Here is a 15,082-nt window from a genome sequence, read left to right as displayed (position 1 = left end):
CTCCCTCACACTGAACAGTGGATCCTCCCTGTGGTCTCAGCTCCTTCAGGCCGTGTCTGTTCCCCGCAGAACGTCCCGCTGATCGTGGAAGCCTGCTGCAAGGTGGTGGAGGACAAGGGGCTGGAGTACATGGGCATCTACCGCGTGCCCGGGAACAACGCCGTGGTGTCCAGCCTGCAGGAGCAGCTCAACAAGGGAAGCACCGAGATCAACCTGCAGGATGAGGTGCCTCCCTCGGCAAAACTCCCGTGTGCCGCCCCCAGAACTGGGGAGGGAAAGTACAGGGGCCAAGCGCCAGTTGCTCAGGATTGGCCCGGCTGCCCGTCCGTCAGGACGGAGGGGAGGACAGGCCAAGCCTGAGGGAGCAGCATTGTGACCTGGCGAGCGGAGTCGCAGCTCCACTCGTGTCTGACCCGGCTGCCCGCGGCTGCCAGGTTTGCCTGTGGGCAGAGCAGCCCCTGGGCGAGAGCCTGGCGTGGCCCCCGCCCCCCATGCCAGTGCCACAAACCAGCAGGCGGCAGCTGCCAGCTGTTACATTGTGCAGAGCAGCAGCGCCCCCTAGTGGCCCGGCCGGCTAGTCCCGGTGACTCTGCCCTGTAATAACACCCAGCCCGCACAGAGCAGGTTTCATCTGCCAAGCGCCCTGGGGGGCAGGAATGGGAATTAACCAGGGTGGGGTGTGTGGGGCAGGGACACGCTTTGCCTCGCATCTTCCTGTTAGCTCCTTTTCCAAGGGGGGTGGCGACACTTGTGGGGCGCGCCCGCTGATGGGTGCCGGGGCCACTTACGCCCAGCTCGCCCGGCCAGAAGAGTTACACTCCTCACTGCAGGCGGCCCTTGGCCCCTGGCTCCTGCTGTCCTGGAGGTGGCCAGGAGCCTCCCCGGCGCCCTCTCCTGGGCGGGCATTGCTAGTAGTTGCTCTTGCCCAATGTGGCAGAGGGTCTGATTAGCTTGATGCCAGCGGTGAGGCCCCTGTGGCTCTCCCAGGCCTTGGGCTCTGAGGTTCCCCCCAGCAATGACTGGGCACCCCACTGGCCTGTCCGCTCTCGGCCTTCCCACCCCAGGCAGCCTCCCCCTAAGCACCGCCTCCTCTCCCCACACAGAGATGGCAGGACCTGAACGTCATCAGCAGTCTGTTGAAATCCTTCTTCCGGAAGCTCCCGGAGCCCCTGTTCACAGACGGTGAGTCTGGGGAATAGCCCTACCCCCCAGGACACACAGGCAGACGACACACGCGCCCGCACAGATCCACTGGTCTCACACGCGCACACACACACAGCTGGAGGACACACACACGCATGCACAGCCAGAGATATGATTAAATTCAATAAGGACAAATGCAAAGTACTCCACTTAGGACGGAACAATCAGTTGCACACACCCAAAATGGGCAATGACTGCCTAGGAAGGAGGACAGCGGAAAGGGATCTAGGGGTCATAGTGGATCACAAGCTAAATATGAGTCAACGGTGTAACGCTGTTGCAAAAAAAAAGCAAACATCATTCTGGGCTGTATTAGCAGGAGTGTTGTAAGCAAGACACGAGAAGTCATTCTTCCGCTCTACTCCACGCTGATTAGGCCTCAATTGGAGTATTGTGTCCAGTTCTGGGCGCCACATTTCAGGAAAGATGTGGACAAATTGGAGAAAGTCCAGAAAACAACAACAAAAATGATTAAAGGTCTAAAAAACATGATCTATGAGGAAAGATTGAAAAAATTGGGTTTGTTTAGTCTGGAAAAGAGAAGACTGAGAGGGGACGTGTAACAGTTTTCAAGTATGTAAAAGGTTGTTACAAGGAGGAGGGAGAAGAATTGTTCTTCTTAACCTCTGAGGACAGGACAAGAAGCAATGGGTTTAAATTGCAGCAAGGGAGGCTTCAGTTGGACATTAGGAAAAACTTCCTGTCAGGGTCTTTAAGCACTGGACTAAATTGCCTGGGGAGGTTGTGGAATCTCCATCATTGGAGATTTTTAAGAGCAGGTTAGACAAACACCTGTCAGGGATGGTCTAGATAATACATAGTCCTTCCATGAGTGCAGGGGACTGGACTAGATGACCTCTCGAGGGCCCTTCCAGTCCTATGATTCATTCTCAATCTCTCTCTCAGACACATGCACAGCCGGAGGGGACACACGCGCGCGCACACACAGCCGGAAGACACACACACAGATCCAGATGTCTCTCACACACACACATACAGCCGGAGGACACATGCGTGCACACACAGCTGGAGAGGACACAAACACACACAGATCCAGATGTCTCACACACACACGCTTGTGCACACATACATACAGCCGGAGGACACATGCGCACACAGACAGCTGGAGGGGACACACACACACACAGATCCACAGGTCTCACACACACACATTTGTGCGCACACAGCTGGAGAGAGCTCTCTCTCTTGCTGCGTTGATGTGACTAAACCCCACTTGGAGCCCCTCCTCTCACCTCCACCTCCCTACTGGACGTGTGACCCCTTCATTGGCACACTGCTCCGCTCGCTGCCTGGTGATCTGCCCTGGGAACCCCGTGGCCATGCAGCACCTCCCAGAGCCCCCTAGCTATAGACTGCCCCACTTCACCCGCTGTCTCTGCATTACCCATGTGCCCTCTGCTGCCAGCACTCCCTGAGCACCACGCTCAATCTGTCTGTTCAGAGCCTTCCGGGTACTGTCACCCAGAGCCCCCTCGCTGCCCCACGTCCTTCCTTCCCCCCGTGCCCCAGCCAAATGCCGAATGCCGCCTGCGTCCTGGCCTGATGGCTCCTCTCTTCTCTGCCCCTCGGCGGCATCTCTAGCAGGGCTTCACCCCTGGCCCTGGTCCAGCGGGCACTGCCCCGGTGCACTCCACCAGGGCCGTGCTTGGCAGGGCCATTGAACCTGGCCTCTCTGCATGTCTGGCTTTCAGATAAGTACAACGACTTCATCGAAGCCAACCGGATAGAAGATGCCAGCGAGAGGATGAAGACGTTGCGGAAACTGGTACGGGGCCCTTCCCTCGAGGCTGTGGGTCCCTCGGGGGCGTGGGGAACCCTCCGCGGGTCCCCTGGCCACAGCCCTCAAGCAGGGGTCTCCCTCCGAGCCCCCAAACCTCCTGCCTGTGGGCAGGGAGCAGGTATCAGCCCTGTCCCAGGAATGACTCTCCCTCCCTTTCCAGCCTGTCTGGTAGGCTTGGCCTGCCCAGCGTGTGAGGGGATCCAAGCCCTGTTCTGTGGCTGGGGGTGGGGGCAGAGCCCCCTGTCTTGCTCCCTCTTCTGGCCTGGAAAAGTGGAGGTGTGTGCAATGGGGGGCAGAGGAAGAACGGAGGGGCCGATCCGGGATGAGGAGGGTCCTAGCAGGGAAGGAGTGAGGCTGGGATGGGGAGGGAGGGTCCCCATCTCTCTCTGTGGCTGGCCAGGCATTCACGCTGCTTCTGCACTCCCACCAGATCCGGGACCTGCCGGGGCAATACTATGAGACGCTCAAGTTCCTGGTGGGGCACCTAAAGACCATCGCGGACCACTCCGAGAAGAACAAGGTACCGTTGCCCCCGCCTGGCCCCCACCCAGCCAGCCCCCGCACCCTGCTAGAGAGCCCGGGGTCCCCAGGGCCGCGGATTCTCTGTGTGCGGGACACCTGGTGCTCTCCAGGGCCCCAGTGCTCCGTGGTCTGTGCCCCAGGCCCCCAGCAGGGCGTGGACGTGAAAACCTAGAGCCGAGTCCCTGAGCAGCGCTGCGTGTTAGTACCGAACGGGTATCTGGGGGTCTCAGCTGGGGATCGCACGCAGGGCAGCCAGCCCCCTCGCTGCTTGTGCGGCTGCCATGACACGTCTGCCGTGATCAGAGCTAGTGTGGGTGTGTCTGCCCGTGCAGGGGGTCCCGCCTCCAGCTCCAGCTCCAGGCGTAAACGTGCCCTAAGTAACTTGCCCAAGGTCACCTGGGAAGTCTGGTGGAGAAGGGGATTGAGGCTAGAGCCCTGCCGGCTGGGATATCCTCCTTTCCTGGACCAGGAAGAAAGGTTCAAAAGCCAAGTGGAGAGGGAGGCAGTGTTCTCTAATGGTTAGAGCAGGCAACTGGGCATCAGGACTGCTGGGTTCTGTCCCTGGCTGTGACAGTGTTGGCCACTGCCTCAGTTTCCCCATCTGTAGGAAGGGGATGATCACCCTAACCCACCGGTGCTGGGAAAGGGACTGTGAGTTAATTGGTTAATATGAGAGCAGGTGGGATGGGTTGCAGCGAGGCCAATGGCAGGACAGGGTGTTCGCCAGCCCTTTCCCCAGGCTGGGGATTGATGTGATTTTATCGCTGGGCGCTTACAGCCCAGGGCCTTGGCATGAGACTGTCCGATCCCAGAGGGGGCCCCACGGGCACAGGCTGTGCTCAGGCTGCTGGCTGTGGGGTGAGAGCCCCCTTGGGATGGGGTTTCCTGGGACCCAGGAGTGGGGCTGGCTGCCGAGACTGTAACCCCCTGCCCTGTTTGCAGATGGAGCCCCGGAACCTGGCCCTGGTCTTCGGCCCCACGCTGGTCCGCACGTCCGAGGACAACATGACGGACATGGTGACGCACATGCCAGACCGCTACAAAATCGTGGAGACCCTCATCCAGCACGTAAGTGACAGGTGGCCCTTTGCTCAGCCCCGCGCTTCACTGGGCTGGACGGGCCCCCGGTGCCCTGCTCCCCCCACGCTCTGCTGGGCAGGATGGGCCCTTGGTACCCGGCTCCCCCACCCACCTCATCTTCCCCGTGCTTTACTGGGCAGGCCGGCCCCCGCCGTGCTGCTCCCATCTGCTCTCCCTGCACTTCACTGGGCAGGACGGGCCCCCGGTGCCCTGCTCCCCCCACGCTCTGCTGGGCAGGACGGGCCCCTGGTGCCCTTCCCCCTCCTGCACTCCCCAGCACTTTACTGGGCAGGGTGGGCCCCCGGTGCCCTGCTCCCCCTGGGCAGGGTGGGCCCCCGGTGCCCTGCTCCCCCTGCTCTTTGCCCGTCTTACCAGGCTGAAGGGAAACTTCCCTCCTTGGGAGCCGAACGTCAGTGGGTCGGGGTTGGACTTTTCTGCACAGTCGGGATCAGCTCCCAGTGTGGTGCGGGGTGTGTAGGGTCAGACAGCAGGGGGCGGGTGCCCCGGGGCTGTGGGCCAGGCTGGAGGGGAGGGGCGGTGCCAGGCCATGGGGCGGAGAGGCCTGCAGAGACAGACTGGGACTCGCGTATTCGGATCTCCATGCCGGGCGGGGGCAACGCGGGAATGAATCTGGCAGCAGCCGGGCAACCTGGAGCCAGTCACCCACCCTCCCCGCCTCCCTTGCCCCCCCCTCCCCCCGAGATGTTGTACTGCCGTCCTGCTGTGCTCTGACCCTCGTCCCCTCTCCTTGCTCCCGCAGTCGGACTGGTTCTTCAGCGACAAGGAGGACAAGGGGGAGAAGGTGAGTCCCGGGCGGGGGGAGCAGGGGGGTTGGCTCCCTGGCTGCCGGTGGGCACCTGTCCCAGCCGTGGGAGGGCTGCAAGCCTCTGGGGACAGCCGGTCTCCGAACGCATCCCCTGAGCTCTGCACGCATGGTCCTCGCGACGCCAGCCTGGGGGCAGCCTCTCTCCTGCCCCCTGCTGGAGACCCCGGTGGGGGGGAGACCAGCTGGTTCCCTGTGTGTGAACAGCGCCCCCCTCTGCCCGAGGCCAGAACGCTCAGCCCCTGGGGAAGGACCCTGCCAGGGTGAGCAGCTCCCCCTGGGGGGCTCTGTCCAGCACTGCCGCCCTGCTGGCAGGGCAGGGGGCACTCGGCAGACAGAGCGGAAGGGAGTCAGGGGGCTGGGCCCAGGGGCTCCTCCGCTCACCACTCTCCCCCCGCTGCCGTTCCAGACCCCTGTGGACGAGAAGGAGGCGCAGTCGGTGCCGAACATCGAGTACCTGCTCCCCAACATCGGGAGGACGGTGGTGCCAGGGGACGCCTCAGGTGAGGGGGCACGACCGGGGGGGAAAGGGGAAGGCTCCAGTTGTGGGGCCGTCAGGGCTCAGCCGGCAGCACCGGAGGAGGAGTGACCTCACAGGCAATCCACCTCCACAGGAGTTACTGGGCCACTGCTCCTGGGCCAGGCCAGGGCTCTCCCCATCAGGCACCCCCCGCTGGGCAAGCTGGGGATCCCCCTGCGGGAGCCTCCTCCTTGGGCACCCCCAGCAGCCCCCTCCCTGGGCACACCCCTCTCAAGAGGCTGCTGATCCGCAGGATAGCTGGGGACCGGGGCTCCCACCTGCCCTAAGTGACCCAGGAGCTGCCCAGCCAGTCCCTACAGCAGAGCTGCCCGTCTAGCAGCGGGCACAAGCCTTCCCGGGCAGGAGGAGGGGCATTTCCTCAGGCCACGCCCACTGCTGAGGATTGAGTGTGATAGGACGGCTGGCACCGAAGAACAGCAAGGAGCCAATCACTGGCCACGGGCCGGTTACCAACTGCTGTTGGGCTCCCCCTAGTGCTACTGCTGGGAAGTGCTGGTCTAGTGTCAGTGAGTTCCCCAGGTCCTCTCCTGCGTATACTCCCTGATAGCTGCTGTCCCCGAGCCCCCCGCTGGGCCCCATCGTGGAACAGTCCATCAAACCACAGGGCTGCCCATTGTTCCCTCACTAGCCAGCCAGCCCCAGCAGCTCTGCCACGGGTCTGCCTCTGTCCGGTGCCTGGTCCCTCTCCCCCGGCTCGAGCTGCGCGTACGGAGCGCAGCCGCTTTGAAATGACATTGATTCTTTATGCTCTTTCCTTAAACGTCTCTCTGCTGTCTTCTTCTCCCTCCTCCTCCTCCTCTTCCTCCTCCTCCAGCGGATCTCCTGGAGCTCTAGAGCGGGTACAGTGCTGCTGTTTGGGTGCATTGCTCATGCACTAATTCCGTCGGGCGATCGTGCGAGAGCGGGTGCAGGAGGGGAGCCGCAGCCCTGCGCCATGCCCCCGGGAAGAGCGCCCCCCCGCCCCTACCCCACTGCGCTGGCCGCAGCGCACGTCACCCCGTGACCCACGTGGCCTTTCTTCGGCCATGGGCAGGGAGGCATGCCCCCCGGTACCTCTTTGCCCCCCCGGAAGGTCACGAGCCCCAGCTTGACACCCCCTGGTGTGGTTCATCCCTCTTGTACCACCATTATAGTCAGAGGATGAATGATCTGGACCCCCCCCCCACACACACACATTCACCCGCAGCGTTGGCTACACGGGGGCCCTGCCGCTGACATGCAGTTTTCTCTGGGCATTGCTCTGTGAGGGAGCACAGGGGAGCCCCTTGCCCCTCTGCCCGCCTGAGAGCACCCACAGCATCGGGTCAGAGGCCTGCTGGTCCCGGTGCCCATGTCCCCGGTGCTTGGCATCAGCCCACCCGAGCCGTAGCTGGGCGCAGGGGGAGCCCTGCCAGCCGGGTTCTGTGAATGCCAGGAGTGCGAGCCTGGCCATGTGAGTGGGTGCGGGGGATTCCTCTGGAGTCAGATCAGCTGGTGCCGCCCACCCCAGGGTGCTGAGGTCATGGGTGGGCCCTTGGGAGACCCCCCATCCCTCTGCCTGCCCAGGGTGCAGAGACGCCCCTTCAACCCTGGGCCTCTCCCCTTTCTGAGCCTTCCCAGTAGCCACTCAGCCCAGCCCCCTCCCGGCTGCGCCCCCCAGCCCCACATGACCCCTGCGCCCCCCAAGGAGCCCAGGCTGACCCGCCAGCCCCCATGGTTCACAGCAGGCTCTTCCCAGTGGTGGCTGGCTGCAGGTTCGGGGGCTGGGATTCCAGATCCTCCCAGGGGTCAGCGTTCCCCTCCTGGCCCCCCCTCTCATAAGCACCAGCCGCGAGTCCCATCCCTCCGCCGGGGCGGGGTGCGGGGGTCATTGTGTTTGTCCTTGTGCTTCTCAGTGTGGTGGAGTGGGGGCTGGCGCGATGGGTGCATCCTCTCCCCTCACCCCCTTTAACCTGCTTGCGAGACATTGCAGATTAACACACGGTCCACCCGCGGCCCTCGCCTGTGCATTCCTTGGGGCTTGCCCCTCCTCTGGCGCAGCGAGAGACCTGGGCTTGGGCTCGGAGCAGGCAGCCCGTGGGCAATACTGAGCCGCGTTGGCCCTTTGCCGCACAAGGCCTCTGGGGTCCCGCCGCCCCGGGGTCCCTGGCTGCTGGGAATGGGCGTCGCTCCCTGACTTCAGATGGAGTTTCCACCACCAGGGATCTGCCGGTGGTCCCCCTGCTAAAAATCTCCCTGCTGTAATATGGGGGGGGGGCATCGCCCCTGGTGGCTGCTCCCAGCTGTAGGAGACCCCTTCTTTAGTGCCAGCGGTAGGAGCTTGTGCCTTGGCCCTGCAGGCCATGAGTCTGAACCGCACGGAGGGTCGGTGATACGTGTGTGGCCGCGGGGATCGGTGCAAGGGGGCTCTAGTGTAAATGGGGATCGGGCCCCTCTGGGTCTAAGCCGAGCTCAGTGGACATGTCCCCAGCATCAGAGGGGAGAGCTCCCCCCGTTTGCACTGGGGCGCGTGAGCGCTGCATAACCCGGCCTGGGGCCTCCCCATCCCCAGGGGAAAGCCCGGGTGCCAGCGGAGTAACTCCTCCTGTGTTCTCCCAGTGCGCCACTGTCCCCTTTCCCCCCGTCCGTCCGTCCTGGGCTCGTGGCTCCAGTCCGTCAGCGCCACTGGCAGGACCCGTCCGGCTGCTGGGTGGGTGAAGGGGGCTCCGGCGACTGGGTGTTTCCCAGCTGGGCCTGGGTCTTTTTTCTCGTTTCCTTTTCTTTCCCCTGTGGCGGTGGCCGTTCTTTTCCCTCGTGCTGTGATTAACCCAGCGGTTGTGTGACCGGGGCGCGCGGGTCGCACACAAATGGACAGGGGGGCCCCGAGAGCATTGTGAGGGCCCCCCCCCGGGGGCCCCCCAGAACGCCCCCCCCCCCCCCCGTCTGGGGGCAGCCGCTGCCTTGAGGCGCATGAGCCTCCACGGCTTGGCCGGACGGAGCTGGGTGAAAATTTGTGCCCGAAACTTTTTTCCTGGCATCGGCAGCACCAGAACATTGGACAAATTCGCGTCAGTTTTGCCAAATTGTTCATTTTGAGGGCGGAAAAATAAATCTGACGAATCCTTTCCATTTGTCCCTTCCAAATGAGTTTTTTCTTTAAATAAAATTTGAGAAAATTTTGAAAAAAAAAAATCAAAAATGTTTAAAAATGGTCAGAAATCGAAACGTTTGGTCCGGCCCGAAACCAAGGGCTTTGGGGACTTTTTGCAAAGTGCCCCAAATTCCGCTGTTCTGGTGCCCCTCCCGACAGCTACACCTGGGCCTCGTTAATTTCCCAACCTGGGCGCCCCACTGCCAGTTGCTGGAGCAATGTGGATGCTGATCGTGCTGTTGATTAGAGCCACACGTGGAGGGAGAGCTTGGGGATGTCCCTCTGCTGTGATGCCCGCACACCCCAGCCCCCCCCCCCCTCCGCTAGCAAAGACCTCCCCTGCCCACCCTAATCCCTGCTCTGTCTTTTGCGTTACAGATTCAACCAATAGCAGCTCTGCCAAATCGAAGGTAAGGACTCCCGTGTGAGGGACTCTCTGAAGTCTGGGGGGGTGGTTCCTGTGTGTGCTAAAATCTCCAGCTTTGCTGGGCCTCGGCCTCTGGCCCAGCGAAAGGGGCAGGAAACGCAGGGTGGAAATTCAGCGTTTTACCCGTAAATTCTGTTGCTGTAAAAGCACAGAGCAGCTTGCGTGGCCCTTCCCACCTCAGTCCTGGGCCGTGCTGTCCTGTCCTCCCGAGAGCAGCCAGACGGGCGGGTTCGCGGGATTGCCAACTCTGTATGAGGGAGGGAGGTCCAGGGGTTTACTTGGGTCTGATGAGGCAGGAGAAAGCTTCAAGGTGACCTTGCAGATCACAGGACGGTGGCATGGCCCAGTGGGTAGGACCCTGGCCTGAGAGTCAAAGACAACTGAGTTCTGTTCCTGGCTCGGCCTGTTGTGTGTCACTGCTCTCTCTCTGCCTCAGTTTCCCCTCTCCCCCTTGTCTATTTAGATCCTTTTGGGGAGGGAGGGTCTTGGCCAGTTTCTCCGAGCAGGTCTGCCCAGCCGGGCCCTGATCCTGACGAGGGGCTGTGCATGTCTCTGCAGTAGCCAGAATTCGAACTCTGGGTCACTCGACGTATGTTTCATGCCGACCCGTGACATGGTTCCTAACAGGCCCCTTCCCGTGAGCTCTTCTTTGCGTCCGTCCTGGTGGTTCTGCTGGCTCCACAGGCTGGCTGGGACGTGGAGGAGTGGGAAGGCACGTGCAATCCTGTGCCCTGAGAGATGGCAGCCTCCATTTCCCCAGCATGCACTGCACCACTATGGGACAGTGACCTAAATATTTCCCAGAATGCACCACAGCACGATTGGATGCCACCCCCGATTTTCCCAGAATGCACTGCTGTGGCAGGGCGGCTGCGGCCGGGTCGGTGGCTTGAGCGCTCGGTGCGAAGCTGCCTGGGGCGTAGACGGGCTCGGGGCCGGGGAGGAGCCGTGAGCAGCAGGGACCGGGGCCGTGGCACTAAGCCGGGTGGTTCTCTCTCCAGCAGGGCTCGGGGGTGCCCCGGAAGGATCAGTACAACAAGGAGCTGCTCGCCATCTCCTTCATCGCCGCCGTCAACCGCAAGAGGAAGAAGCGGCGGGAGGCCAAGCGTTTGGGGAGCAGCACGGACGACGACTCGGAGCACGAGGCCACCAAGGGCGCCAGCAAAGGCAGAGCCGAGGAGGCCAGGGGCGGGGGCGCGGAGGAGGAAGAAGCCAAGGGGCCGGGGTGCGGCGTGGCCCCCGGAGAGCCAGGCCCAACGCGCGACGCTCCGAGCCGCCGAGCGAGCACAGAGGAGCAGGCGGGACCGAGGGAGCCAGCGCCGGACGCCCGGTCCATCGTCTCGGGCTATTCCACCCTGTCCACCATCGACCGCAGCCTGTGCTCGGAGGTGCAGTCGGTGGCCGAGAGCCGAGGTGACGAGGCGGACGACGAGCGCAGCGAATTCAGCCACGTGGAGACGGACACGGAGAGCAGCTTCCTGCTGGGGAGGGCGGGGCCGGGCACCGGGCAGGGGCCCGAGGCGGAGAGCGGCGAGAAGGAGAAACTCGCCCGGGCCTCCTTCAACTCCCACCGGCTCATCCAGTGCGACACGCTGGCCCGCAGAAAGCTGGCGCGGCCCCGGCCGGACAGCGAGTCGTCCACCAAGGGCAGCCAGGAGTCCCTGCAGCCCCCGGGGGCCGGCGGGGAGCCGTGGGGCAGCGGGGCCCCGGCCAGGCCCTCGCTGACGGAGCAGATCCGCCTGCGTCTGCGCGGCTCGGCCGACGACATGCTGGCCGTGCGCCTGCGCAAGCCCCACTCCCCGGAGACGCGGCGCAAGAAGAGCTCCTGGAGGCGCCATACGGTGGTGGTGCCCGGCGGCCTGAAGGACCTCAACTTCAACGAGTGGAAGGAGCAGCAGACACCGGGCCAGGGACCCCCCGTCGGTCCCGAGCTCTGCCCCCTGGACACCAGCGCCTCCTGCAGGGACCTGCACAGAGACAACAAGGACTCGGGCCTCAGCAGCCTGGAGTCGACCAAGGCCAGGCCCTCCTCGTCCTCGGCACTGAGCCACCAGGGCGGCGCCGGTGAGCAGCTGCACAGTAAGGGCCCGGAGGGGAACCCTGGCGACCGGGGCCCGGCTCCCACCCGCGCAGCTTCTTTCCGCTTCCACCATTGTCTCTAACCCCCGCGTCCCTCTGGAACCCGAGGCCTGTCTCTGTTTCACCCGCCCCCTATCTCTCTCGCCCCCTGTGCTGCCTCTTGTGGCGAAGGCTGAAGTACCCTCTCTGGGCGGTTCCCCATCCGCACAGAGGTTGGAGCGCCCCCTAGGGGCCAGCAGCCACTCGCCCTGATTTTGCCGGCCTTGCCCCTTGAGCGTCCCTTGGCCTTTCTCACGGGGCTCCCTAGGCTGCCGGAGACGCCCCCGGCTGCGCTGCCTGGCTGGCGCTCGGGCGCGGCGTTCATTGAACGACCCTCCCTTGGTTTGGGGATGTAATCGTGAGTCTGTTTGATTTGTCTCCCTTTTTAAGACTCCCCCGCCCCTGACTTTGCCAGGCCAGGCCTGGGTGGGGGATTGTCCGCAGCTCGGAGCGTCCCGGCCTCGCCACAGAGCCGGGATCCCAGCCCTTTGGGTCCAGCCCGCAGCTGGGATGGGCGGGCACAGCGCACCCACAGGAAGCACTTGGCCTGAGACAGGCAACCCCTCCCCGGCCTCCTGGCCACCCAGCACATCTCCTTGCGTGGCTGCGGGGTCCCTGAGGCTGCCAGATCCGCTCTGCTGTCCCTCAGACGTCACAGGGGGGAGCGTGCTTGGCTCTTGCTGCCCCCGCCCTTGGTGGGGGATCCCACGGTTCCTGCCAAGGGCTGCTCCCCGCTGACGCGGGGGGTTGGGGTGGGGGAAGGATGCTCCGATTTCCATGAGACCGTTGCCAGCCCCCCGCTGCCAGCCCCCAAACCTCCCAGCAGGAGCAGGTGCCTCTGAAATCCTGCCACAGCTCTGGCATCACATTACTGTGCCCCTCCTCCTGCCCCCCTCGGCTCAGAGAAAGTGCCCCCTGGTGTGCAAGGAACTGCTGGGTGGCTTTGAACAGAGGGTCCCTGGCACCCCAGTCAAGCCCGCCCCCGAGGGCCCCCCCTTTCCCAAGCCGGTTCTCCCAGGGTGAGCAAGGCAGTTGTAGAATGGAGACAGGAGGCCGCGCAGACACAGCGCCCGCACGTGGGCTTTGCTCAAGAGCGTGAGCGTTTTCCCGCTGGCTCGTAACACTGGTGTGTGCATGTGTGTGCACATGCACCATTCAGGTCTGTGTGTGTACACATGCGTGTGCACCAGTTGCATGTGTGTGTGCGCGTGTGCACCAGTTGCACCTGTGTGAGTGCGTGCATGTGCACCAGTTGCACATGTGTGTTCATGTACACCATTCGCACGTGTGTGTGTGCACGTGTGTGCTATGGCTGTGCCCCATGGAGCACGTGCCTGCGGTGCCCTTGTGTCAGCCTGATTCAGTGTTGGGTAATTGGTAGATGTAGGTGTGGTGGCATCATTGGCACCTGAGCAGGAGTGTGTGTGTTGGGGCCATTGGCACGTGCTCAGTGACCACATGCCTGCTGGCACCAGGTGCGGGATCCACTCGCGTGAATGCTGGGAAATGTCCCTCGTGCCAAGGGGCCCTTTGTTCCCCAGCCCCTCCCCTGTGCCAGGGAGGAGGTGCTGTTGTTTGCCAGCCTCAAAGCCACAGGGGAAGAAGCAAGAGAAGGAGCAGGGGCTGGGGAAGCGTAGAAAGGGGGCCCAGGCCATGGCTGGTTCAGTGCTTCCAGTGTGGCAGGGAAACCCAGCCAGGGAAGCAGAGCTACGTGGGCCAGCCAGGAACATCCCGGGAGGAGGGAGGAATCCTGGCCCCATTGCAGTCGATAGCCCCCCCGGCATCACTGGGGCCTGGAGTTGAGTTGAGCCCTGAGCACGCGGCAGCTGCCCTTCCTCCCCGGACACGACCCTCAGCTGCTCTCTGCGGCCCGAGGCCTCCTGGCCCTGGAGAGGCGGGTTCACACTCCGCAGCTGAGCCATGCAAAGCCCCCTGAGGTTAGGCCGCCCGGTGGGACTCGGGCACTCCCAGCGGGGGTGGGCAGGATGGAGCGGGTAGCTGGGGGCGTGAGCATTAGGTGACACCCCCAGGCAGGTCGCAGCCCCTTTGAGAAGCAGGGCGGGGCGGGGGGGGTGTGAGCGAGCGGCGCGGGTGTGCACAGGACACACAAGTGGCACTGCAGAGAGCAGCCAGGCCCAGGGCCCATGGCAGCGACGCTGGGAGAACTCACGGCTCACGGGATTGAGACTAGATCTGTCCTGGCCGCTCTGTCGAGTCAGGCCCTTGCTAGCAGCGCCGCCCGGGGTAAACCCATAATGCCCATCGTGCCATCCGGCACCGAGCCTGTTTCCAGCCGGGGAAGAGCGAGTTGTGGGCAGCCCAGTGTTAATGCTCCAGACCCGGTGCCGTGTGGCTGCGAACGCAGCACTCCCAGTGCCCCAGGCGGTTTAATCCTAGTCACTACCTTGCACAGCCCGGCTTTCAGCCCTACCAGCTCGCTTCCTCCCAGGCCCCTGCATGCCCAGGGACAGGCCCGGCGTGTTTGCGTCTCACAGCCCGGTTGGTTCCCCTTGCCCCGCACCTGGGTAGAGCGGCTGCGGCCAGAGCACCAAGAGAACTGGGTTTGAATGCAGGGCTTGCCGGAGCCCGGAGCGTGCGCACTTGCTCTGCATCGCCCTTGGAATGCACAAGGACTGGAGCATTCAAACCTCTGCGACAGGAATGTGTCCACCCTGCAAACCTCCCCTCGCCCACCCCTGCTGGCTTCACCCAGGAACTCATTTGTGTTTTGTTTTCCGTCACACCGCCAACGTCCCAGTGCTTGTGCCGCCCGCCCAGCTGGGGGCACCGGTCACGGCCTTGCGTCTCAAAGCGCTTTCGCAACCGATGCAGCCGCCTTCGGGGCAGGCCGCAGCAGCTGTAACTGGGTGCAGGGTTCGGGTTAAGGGCGCCAATGGGAACTGGCGAGGGTGCTGCAGGTAGGTGAGGCTAATCTTACACAAACTGGAATTTGGCTGGCCTTGGCAGCCTGTCTCTCGCTACAGACATAGTGCCATGGAAGAGTTTGGAGTCCGAGTCGCAGGCTGCATTTCTCAGCGTCAGGAGAGCCGACGCTGGCGTGAGCTCATTCGTCCCAGGTAACTGGAGCCAGGCAGTGTATTGATTCCATGCACAGAAAGTCCCACTTTCTACCAAGCAAGCAAACGTCTGTCGTCCTATGCAGTGGTTTATATTTTTCCTCTTGAAAATGTGTTTTCATGCTGCTAGACTGTGGCCCCCTTTTAGTTTGAAATGAAAACCACCCCTCCCCCCGCCAAATCCAATGCACCCGTCTCTGTGTTTAGAAAAAAAGCCAACTACAGCCCCGTGCCAGGCGATTGTCTTAATGAACCAGGGGTCCTGTCTCTGCAGCGAGCGTCCAGCTGTTCTCTACTGCGCTGGGGCTACAAAATAACGCCACGCCGCATCTTCCGCTTCCAACTGCAGCCATTCCAATGAGAGGCCTTGGGAGGATTTTA

The 15,082-nt window shown here is 63.0% G+C and overlaps 1 protein-coding gene across 7 annotated transcripts in view; it reads left to right on the top strand.

The window, feature by feature from the left end:
• Positions 1–12,639, top strand: part of ARHGAP23 (Rho GTPase activating protein 23) — a 98,009-nt gene extending 85,370 nt beyond the window's left edge. For 4 of the 7 annotated variants that reach the window (XM_026654681.2, XM_026654680.2, XM_026654678.2 and 1 more), the window contains 9 exons: positions 70–225; positions 1,104–1,182; positions 2,916–2,989; positions 3,435–3,524; positions 4,469–4,594; positions 5,367–5,408; positions 5,839–5,932; positions 9,458–9,489; positions 10,508–12,639. In XM_026654681.2, coding sequence (XP_026510466.1) covers positions 70–225; positions 1,104–1,182; positions 2,916–2,989; positions 3,435–3,524; positions 4,469–4,594; positions 5,367–5,408; positions 5,839–5,932; positions 9,458–9,489; positions 10,508–11,668 — 1,854 coding nt within the window. In that variant the 3' untranslated portion in view covers positions 11,669–12,639. Of the gene's footprint in view, positions 1–69; positions 226–1,103; positions 1,183–2,915; positions 2,990–3,434; positions 3,525–4,468; positions 4,595–5,366; positions 5,409–5,838; positions 5,933–6,784; positions 6,810–9,457; positions 9,490–10,507 lie in introns of all 7 variants that reach the window. The other 3 variants (XM_026654685.1, XM_026654684.1, XM_026654679.2) reach the window with 3 other exon arrangements.
• The last annotated feature ends 2,443 nt before the right edge of the window (positions 12,640–15,082 follow it).

The sequence above is a fragment of the Terrapene carolina genome, unplaced genomic scaffold, assembly GCF_002925995.2.
Source record: "Terrapene carolina triunguis isolate 2854851 unplaced genomic scaffold, T_m_triunguis-2.0 Scaffold193, whole genome shotgun sequence".
NCBI lineage: Eukaryota > Metazoa > Chordata > Testudines > Emydidae > Terrapene > Terrapene triunguis.
Note: the sequence above shows the minus strand (reverse complement) of the source record. Positions and strands in the feature narration are given on the sequence as shown.